The 10,256-nt window shown below is 39.0% G+C and overlaps 1 protein-coding gene across 2 annotated transcripts; it reads left to right on the top strand.

Moving 5' to 3' along the window:
• The first annotated feature begins 15 nt into the window (after nt 1–15).
• Nucleotides 16–5,830, top strand: LOC145466527 (uncharacterized). Of its 2 annotated transcripts, XM_081450250.1 has the most exons (3): nt 17–132; nt 226–832; nt 4,762–5,830. In XM_081450250.1, the coding sequence occupies exons 2-3, from the start codon at nt 276–278 to the stop codon at nt 4,772–4,774; spliced, it is 570 nt and encodes a 189-aa protein (XP_081306376.1). In that variant the 5' UTR covers nt 17–132; nt 226–275; the 3' UTR covers nt 4,775–5,830. The 2 variants fall into 2 exon arrangements, with proteins under 2 accessions (XP_081306377.1, XP_081306376.1); XM_081450251.1 differs by having other exon boundaries at nt 16–832.
• The last annotated feature ends 4,426 nt before the right edge of the window (nt 5,831–10,256 follow it).

Here is a 10,256-nt window from a genome sequence, read left to right as displayed (position 1 = left end):
TCAAGGTGCTTTCTAGTGCGTTGCGTGCTTGAAAGTTATTAGAAACTTAAACTAACGCGAAATATTTTAATCTTCGAAACATTTAAGACGTGTATCGACGAAAAATCTGTTAGAAATTTCAAAACTTGAAAGGTAATTGGCGATACGTGAAGTTTATTTTGTTTAATTGTTAACTAGGACGAAAAGTTCAAGAGTGTTGTGTTATTTTACGCGTCTTATTTCCAGGCGTTGTCTTCCTGTTTATACGACTTGCTCCAGCAAACGAGACAAGAGAAATGGCGAATTCAAGCAACGAATCTCTGATAATGACTTTACTGGAACAAATCAGGGCTTTGGAGGATGAAAGAGACAAGGCTTTGGAGCTGGCGGGCGAACTTGGGGCGAAGGTTAAAATGAATGGTCCGCTATCAACAGATTCTAACGAGGACAGAGCTAGTGTTACCTCTAGCAACAGTGAAGAATCCGAACCGAAACTTGAGAAGTTACGAGAAGAAAATGAGGTACTGAGAGGAACCATTGAAACAATGACACAAACGGTAGTCTTTGATCTGGAAGAGATTCGACTCAACGAAGAACAAAGAAGGTTTAATCTAAAAGAACTTATCTGCGAACAGCAGAATGACAAATCAGGAGAGTCAAACGAGGACATGGATGCTAATAGTTACAGGACAATGTTGGATATGTGTAAAAAGTACTATGGAAAAATGGTTGCTGAACTTCAGGAGGAAAGAGGTTCATTGCAGCAGAAGGTTGAAAAACAGCAAGCTTTGCTCTTAGAAAAAGACATGAAAATTACTGAACTTGAGATGAAGCTCCAGCAAGTTTCCAAAAAGTAGGCAATGATTAAGCAATCTGTTATAAAACTATGCATTGACCAATAAGCATTATTCTAACTCAGCTAGATTGAAATAAGCAGCTCTAGAGGTGTTGAATGGTATGGGCGGCCATCACCACCAAAAGTACAAGATTATTAAATGGCACAGACCAAACATAAATGGTTTAGTGATGGTTTGCAAAATGGAATAAATGATTGACAAATGATACTGTCTAAATACAAATAGTTAGGTGTTCTTATGTTAAACGGTCTACTGAAACAGTAAATGATTTAGACGATTTAGAAATGGTTCAGTCACTGATATCAAAATGGAACAAACTAATAAGAATCAGTTTATTTAAATGAGAATCCATCTGACTACGATACGTAGGATGATCAGGTCTGACAACAAACGGTCAAGTGTTCTGTTTCAAAGCGGTGTAATTAATGGTGGGATGGTTGAAGTAATCGACAAATCATTTAATTCACCAAGAAGTGGTTCAACTCACCGACCGATGGTTTAGTGTAGTGCCAACTGATTTAATGCAGACACAAATAGTGCAGTACGAAGTCAAATCATTTGTGCAAACAGCAAATAGCTTAACTTAATGTTGAACTGTTCAGTCATACATGTAGAAGGAATGGTCCAGTGTAATTAGATATGACTGAACAAAATTAAAAGTGATTTAGCGTGGCACAAAACGAAAGAGCCTACTTTGTGCACCGAACCGCAAAAAATACAACAGTGAGGTGGACAAGTCAAAATTGAAATAGATCAGTCAATGTGGGGTCTGACGTAATACCATCATATTTGGCGCCAAACTAGCCGAGTGAATGACCGTGACACAGGTCACACCGACTCGGCGAGCTTGGCCAAGCGTGTTGCGGACAACTTCGGCAAGTTTGCTTCTTTTTATTTCATTTTGCAATGCGTTTCTGTCCAGAAGATATGTCTTTGAGAGTGCCAGAGGGAACCTAGAAATTATGACAATATTTATGAGATCAGATAGGATATTATATCAAGGTCAAAGAAGGTTAACGTCACAAGCCTGAACTCAAAGGAAATGGTGACACCTCCCGTTTACTCACCTTTGTTCTTTGTCTTGTTTCAGACTTAATCCAACAAAATAATCCAATAAAAAAAATAATCTAACAAAACAATACCAAGCCAAGAGAATGGAAATGTTACATTGATGACCTTTTCTCCCTTTGGGACTGTAAAAGAAATGAAGTGGATCATTTCATTGAACAAGCTAACACATTCCACCCAACAATAAAATTCACGGCCGAAATATCAGAGAACAAAATAACTTTCCTTGATACAGTGGTGTTCAAAGGAGAGAGATTCATAGAAAAATCCATCCTGGACATCAAGACTCACTACAAGCCAGCCGAAACCTTTCAATATACCCATTTTACCTCGTGCCACCCCCTGGGAGTAAAAAGAGGCTTTATCAAAGGCGAAACAATAAGACTGGTTAGAACAAACTCTTCAAAAACAACATTTGAAGAGTGCCTTGCAAACTTCAAACGACGCCTCGAAGCACGCAGGTATCCGAGGAAATATGTAGAAAGGTCCCTGTCAGAGGTCATCTTTAACTCGAGACAATCGGCTCTTAAACCACAAAAACAAAAAACGGCAGAGAGACTATTGCCTTTTGTCACTACATACCACCCTGCAGTAAAGAAACTTAACAAAATCGTGATGGAAAACTGGAGTTCTATAGAAAATCAGCCTCTGCTGAAAACAACTTTTAAAAAGTCTCTGATCATATCTTACAAAAGAGGTAAATCTCTAAAAGACATGCTTGTAAGAGCAAAGCTATAGTCTGAAGGCTTTTGATAATGCGACGCAACCACAAAAACCACATTGGCAGTCTGTGCAGGCCTGTCTCTGTTTTTTTCCGATATATCGGTCCAGGGGTGTACAAAATACACATGATCCGACTTGTCCACTTCACTGTTGTATGTTTTGCGGTTCGGCGCGCAAAGAAGGCCGTTTCATTTCATGCCATGCTAAATCACTTTTAATTTCGTTTAATCATTTCTAATCATACTGGACCATTCCTTCTATGACTGAACAGTTCAACATTAAGTTAAGCTATTTGCTGTTTGCACAAATGATTTGACTTCGTACCGCACTATTTGTGTCTGCATTAAATCAGTTGGCACTACACTAAACCATTGGTCGGTGAGTTGAACCACTTCTTGGTGAATTAAAAGATTTGTCAATTACTTCAACTGTCCCACCATTAATTACACCGTTTCGAAACAGAACACTTGACCGTTTGTTGTCAGACCTGATCATTCTACATATCATAATCAGATTGATTCTCATTTAAATAAACTGATTCTTATTAGTTTGTTCCATTTTGATATCGGTGACTGAACTATTTCTAAATCGTCTAAATTATTTACTGTTTCAGTAGACCGTTTAACATAAGAACACCTAACTATTTGTATTTAGACAGTATCATTTGTCAATCATTTATTCCATTTCGCTAACCATCACTAAACCATTTATGTTTGGTCTGTGTCATTTAATAATCTTGTATTTTTGGTGGTGACGGCCGCCCATAGAATGGTAAAATGTGCGACGGGACTGAGACCTGAGTTAGTTTAGACTCCTAAACAGAACAAAGCACACAAAAACAAGACTTTGTGACTTATCACAAATGATTCCAAGATTTTGAGATCGGGTCTAAAGTTTCCAAGAGTAGACCCACAAATTTCTAGGTACCATTTACCTCCCCTAGTTTTGTCTTTAGGTAAGGCATCGAATTTGGTCCAACCAGTGTACACTGTATTGTCAAACAACATCAACTGTCAACTGAAACACTTGCCCTGTTACCATGTCACCTAGTGTGTCAGCAACTGTACTTCTGGACATGTTAGGTGGGTGAACAGTGGTGCTGTTTCATACATGTAATTGTGGCATTCGCACTTTAACTGTGTTTCAGTAGTTCTTCAGTAAATTGGTCCTAATGTACATGTGTAAGTTCACCTTTGTTCCTTTATGCAGTGGTGGATATTCCAAGATATGGACCCTTACTCTCCTTGTAATTAGACATAAGACCCAACAGACTGAAAAAGTTCTTCTGTTCATCCCCCTAGGGAGCAGAATGGTTTTTCTTCACTACTGGCCTCTCTAAGACCATCGCTATGGTCTGCTAATGCTACATTACATTGTTATATTAACGGAAAGGTTCTTAGTTTGATGTATTTGTGTAAGTTATTACATGAGCCCCATCACTTCTCTTGTTTGCAATTTAACCAATTGGACTCAACTATGTACATGTAGATAACTTGAGCATATCCAGGAAGAATTCTTCAGGCTAAAGAATACATTTGTTGGTTAACACTAAAAGTCAAGTGAAACATTTCAGAGTTTGTCAGTCCATTGACATCTTCCTTGAAATCTGGGCCTCAGTCATCCTGCTTTGATTCACAAGTTGTATCATCTGTGATTACTGAGATGCATGAGGTTGATAAGTATTTCTAGGTGTTTTTTGACTGAAGTCAGAATATACAATCAGAAGATATTCTAATGAGAAATATTGCCTCCTTTGCTAGTCATTTACACCAGGGGCAGATCTAGGGGGAGGGTGCAGGGGGTGCACCCCCCCCCCCTCCTCCCCAAGATGAAGCCTTCTTCTTCATATTCACTTTTAAAATTTGTTTACCTCACCAGTCAGTTATGCCATTCCTTAGCGGTGCACTTCCTCCTAAGAAAAATCCTGGATCTGCCCCTGTACATAATTGGCCCCAAATCCTGGGAATTTACAAAACTGAAGTTGACATTTACCTTTATCGTGGATTAACCTCATTGTACCCCAAGTGAGCATTCAGTTCCGGATGAGTATTATTTTGTGTGTTTTAGCCAATGTACATGTACATGGCTATAGCTTGCAAATTTCCAGGTACATGTACTATTTTGTTGCCTCCAGGCAGGTACCCTGAAGGGAATGAAATGAAGCCTGAAGACCTGAGAAAAATCTTGCTTTGTTACTTTTTCAATTTAGGTCCTGGCCTTTACTCGCCACCTTGTATTTTTATTTCCCACTATGTCTGCAATCACATGCACACTTATTATCTTAAAATACAATCTGAATGTGATTTTCTTTGTCTAGACTTCAGGGTCGCCAATATATCTGGTAGTGAAAAAAAAAAAAAAAAAAAGAGTTGTATCATGAACATTTGGTTAACTTTAGGTTTCAGTTAACTCTTACTTTTAGGGTCAAAATATCAAATTCTTGACTTTACTTATTTCCATACTTCACATATTCTTTACTTTAATATTTCCATACATTTTTTATTGCTGATTATTTACAAAACCTGTGGAGTGATTCGCATTTTTATTTATTCTCGTATTTGTTTGGTAACGTTTGCTTGGTAATGTTACAAGGTTTTAGATTCAAACTTTGTGTGAGTATACAGCTCAATGATATTGCTGAACAAGAGAGTGGGAGAACAGTGGAACCTCTCTCAAGGGGTATGGTTAATACGGGTGACCCTTTAAAAGATGGAGTAAATTCAAAGACTTACATGAGCATTAGCTAGCATTCGTTTTGCAAGGACAAAAGTTTGTTCCATGTACACCGTAAGGACGTGTCCCTTGAATGAAAGTCCCTCTTGAAAGTAGAGGTTCCACTGTAGTGATCACATACACGTAACAAGATAATAGTTTGATACCGTGCAGACATTTAAACCACATGCAAAGATGCAACTGCCATGTTTTTGAATAAAAGAAGGAAAATTGCTTTTTTTTTATTACAATGCAACGTGCAGAGATTTATTGGTCAGTCTTAAATTTCAGTGTTTGAAAAATAGTATGACGGCCATTTCTACCAGTAAATGATAATCCATTCATAAATGTTGTATGTTTATGTGTACTTATTAGATCTTATTTAAGACTTTGAATCAGTAAGAGAATTTCCCTAAGGTGTAATAATTATGATATAGGAAGTTATCAATTATCAATGGACTTGAGATAAATAAAAAATTATTATGACTGTGTACTCTGTGCGATATATTGATGCACTTAAACGTTCTCACAATATTACGTTACAATAGTCTCTACCATCATAGGCCTGCAATGCGTGCAGAGAGCTACATGTAGGTACATTATTCTCTATGATTATGGGCCTACATGCGCAATGCGTGCAGAGAGCAGATACCTATTTAAAACATGTTCATAGAAATATCAGTATATTGTGGAATTAGAATAATTTTGTTTATTATTGTCAAACTGTCATACTTTCATAACCCAGCAGAAGCTTGGAGCCCTGTAAAGAGAATTGCAAAACCTACTAAATAATCTTCATCCCTGGTGAAGGTTTTTGGGTATATGGTATCCAGAGCCACTTTAATTCAAGTGCATGATATTTTTTTTGTCATATTTCAGGTTTAAAGTATCTAGTGTTAATATCTAACTTAACTGGATTTTAGGTATTCAGAATTAGATGTACAAGATTTTTGTAGGTATTTAGTATCACGCATTTTACAATTTTGAGGAAGAATGCTATCTTATGAGGGAAAAAATCGGGTATATTGGTATCCCACTACCCTTCCCCCTACACTGACGTTTGTAACTTTTGCTCATTACATGGTTTAGTATAATTAAATATTCCAAGCAACCATGGAGAAGTTTATTCAATTTAACTGCACAGAGTAAAAAGTTTAAAGGAGCTCAATCACGTATTTTGAGTTATTTTGGGCGCCACGTTTAAAAATTACCTTTAAACTGAGGGAAACCTGAAAATAATAGTTGACTAAAGGTAGAACAACACCAAAGGGATGATAATAAACCATAAAAGAACAAGAATGGTCAAGGATGGAAAAGTTAAACACGGATTACAAACGACAAGACTTGAATAATTTAGGCTAAACTTTTCAAGATGCAAAAACCGTGACGTAGCTCCTTTTAAATCAAGAAAAACATTTTGGCGCGCATAGACTCGAATAGGTGTGGCTAATATGTCATGGAACGGGGAGCCTTGGCGATCCAGTGGTGGATCAAATATCACATTATCAAACGAGTTTTGAGGCGAGTTGGGAAGAACTCTTCAGTGTCTTAGTCCCTCTTGTTAACAATAAGTATTAATTAATGGGAAACGGGAAACATTAAGCGCCTTCTGGAAAACATGCTGGTGCAAACTCCGTCCATCTACTGTTATCTCAGAGAAAAAAACTTCATAAGTTTCGCCTCGCACCCCGTTATACGTATTTGTGTGACTTATATCATACCAGTTAAATATAAGAACGTTACAGATAAAGACTGCCCTCGAACAAAAATGTACCCCTACTCATGTACAACCTCACCTTTTACTGGTTCCCGTAACAGACGCCTGAAGCGACTTACAGTACTTTGCTACGGGGGGCGGGGGGGGGGGGGGGGGGTGTTGAAGAGGGGTATGCAAATCCTTCGATCTGTGCCTTTTTTTTTTCGCCAAATCCGTCGATCAGCTATTTTTGTTCAAATCCGAAATCACAACCACATCCGGAAACAGAAGTGTAAAGGCCTGTCCAAACGGGAAATGTTTGGCTACCAAACATCATCAAACATTGTTTGGTGACCAAACATTTTACCGTTTGGCCACCACCACCACGCGTGCTCAGCATCTTGTATCCATAGTTTGATCTGTGTTTGATCTGTGTTTGGTCACCAAACAACGTTTGATGATGTTTGGTCGCCAAACATTTCCCGTTTGGACAGGCCTTAAAAGTTCAAAGGTAAACTGGTGAATGTGAATGCCAGTGTTAATTGCGCACAAATAGTAAAGAAGGCAACATGCTTGATGACTTTAACACGGTACAGTTCCAATAAAAGTCTCACACCTGAGTTTAAATGAGCTTCGTTCGAAAAAAGAAATAATTCGGATGAACTCATTAGCAAAACGACCAAGACTGAAGAAATATCTATGATCCAAATTTCGTTTAGGACCCAAGATCTGAACATCAAAACAAGCACAATCTGGAATCCGCGCCAAAATTCACAGCTGATCCACGATACACTGTGTTTTCAAAATCCGCGAATCCGCTCGATTTACCGCAAAAATCCACAATCCGTGCGCTTTTTAAGGCCAAATCCGTCGATCCGAAAACCTATTCACCCCTCTCTTATCAGTACTCTCCTTTACAGTTTATCATACGGCGTTTCGTTAATTCGTCTAGAAATAATATGGTTTTAAACAAGAAACTTTTCTCAACTAACGATGAGGTTCTCGACTCGCATGAACGTACAACGGCTTAATATTTCTAACAAAAGGATTCAAACATGTTAGAAATCTTATGCCTTGCTGCAGATTAGAAGATTAACGAATCACTCCCCCAAGTTAGCCCGAGAGAAACGCGTTATCTTTCAGTGTTCTACACTGCCACCTCTGTCACAATAACGTGCATGACTTTCTTATCAGTAAATTATGTTTCTCGTTCTTTTAAAGCAAGGTGATTTCTGAATAGGACAAGGACGAATTAAGAGGAAAAACGCTTCGGTAGTTTTGCACGGTTAAGACGAATTCGAAGTACGCGTAAAGTCGCGCGTGCTTTTGAATATACGCGCGCGCAAGTTGTCTGTAAATGACGAAACAGAAGAAATATAAAACGCCCTACACAAACTTAAAGGACAGATTAGTTCATATAGTTCTGGAATGTTGGATCCAGAGTTGAAAAGCGAAAGGTTTGTCCCACGCAATTTGTTTTTTGTCAGTTGTCCTTGTATTCCTCCTGTAACAATTGCTTTGGCGAAGACGGCGACACTCTGGGTGCAGAAGATTTGCACTTACGTTTCATTTGAAGTGAGTTTCAGGAGTTAAATGAAATTCAAGGATATAGGGCGGCGGTCGAGCAGAATACAGATTTCGCATTTATAGCATACATAAAAGGCGAGGACCTCCATCCTGAAGCACAGTATCAGCAGACAGCAACAGAAAATGTTCAAAGTCACCATCTCAAGGAAACAAGTCATGAGAAGGTTTCCGTATTAAACCAGGGATTTCAGTAAGGTTTTTAACACTTGGCCTATCGAGGTATGGCATCTGGGGCAGAAAATCAGAGAGTCACATAAAAATAGCATGAGACCACACCAGTACTATATGGAATGTCGATGAAGTAGCAGGGCAAAGTCTGTTCACAGCCAGTCAATCTGCCGGTGCTCGGCCCTTAACGGAACTTAGGCGTAACATGACGCCTGAAGCGACTTGTCTGAATCGAAAAGCTATTAGTACGAGTCTGTGTATTCCCCATTAACTATTTTTCATACCTTTTCGTTAGTTCGTCTAGCGATTATAATGTTTTAAACCGGGAACTTTTCTCAACTCTTTAATAATGATAAAGTACCCGGCTTGCGTGAACTACAGGCTAAGATTCCTTGCAAAAAATTCAAATATGATATAAATCTTATGCTCTGCTGCAGATTAGAGGTTTAACGAGCCACTTCCCCAGGTTAACTCGGGAAAAACGCGGTCTCCTTCAGTTGTCTGCGCTGTCGCCTTTATCATAAGAACTGCACGACTTTCTTATCAGTAAATTATGTTTCTCGTCCTTTTAAGCAAAAAGTCGTGATTCCTGACGAAAGAGGTAAAAAATTTCCGGTGAAGACGGAGCGCGCGAAAAGACGCGCGTGCTTTTGAATGTGCGCGCGCGCAAGCTGTCGGTAAATGACGAAACAGAAGAGATATGAAACATCACAAACGAACTGAAAGGACAAATTTCTTCAGATAGTCCAAGATTAATGGCTTCGGAGATGAAAAACGAAAGGTCTGTCCCGCGTAATTTGTCCATTGTCAGTTGTCCCTGTATTCCTCGTGTAACAAATGTTTTAGCGAAGACGGCAACACTCTGGGCGCAGAAGATGTACAATTACGTTCAAAGTGAGTTTCAGGAGTTTAGAGATATTGAAGAGGATAATTCGACGCTCGGGCAGCATCCAGATCCCGCATTTATAGCGTACATAAAAGGCGAGATCCAAGACCCTGCTCCACATTGTCAACAAACAGCAACAGAAAAAGCTGAAAGTCACCGTCTCAAGAAAACAACTCGAGAGAGGATCAACAACAAAGCGCGCAAAGTAAACAAACACACACCAACTTGCCAGCAAAGGAGCGAGGTTACAGGTAGGCCAAATTTGCGGATGAAGCCTCCATCGGTTTTCCGTAGAAAGAGAAGTTATATCAGCACAGAGAAAGTTTCTCCAGGTTCAACAGAATCTCCACGCCGAAAGTCTTCTGGCAAAAGAAATTTTGCTGGTGAACATCAGAGTCATGTCGACTGCCACGAGAATTATTCTCAAGAGTCAGCTACACGCGACTCAGTTAACAAGCACATTAGAGCTGAGGAAGTTACTAATCACCTTCGCTTTCCTGGCATATTATTAGTTGTTGCTGTACTTAATGCATTGGTACGTGTGGTGGAGAAGTTTTGTGCTTACGTTCAGCGCGAATGG

The sequence above is a fragment of the Orbicella franksi genome, chromosome 13 (assembly GCF_964199315.1).
Source record: "Orbicella franksi chromosome 13, jaOrbFran1.1, whole genome shotgun sequence".
Classification (NCBI taxonomy): domain Eukaryota; kingdom Metazoa; phylum Cnidaria; class Anthozoa; order Scleractinia; family Merulinidae; genus Orbicella; species Orbicella franksi.
The sequence above is the reverse complement of the archived record's forward strand: the minus strand, read 5'-3'. Positions and strand labels throughout refer to the sequence as shown.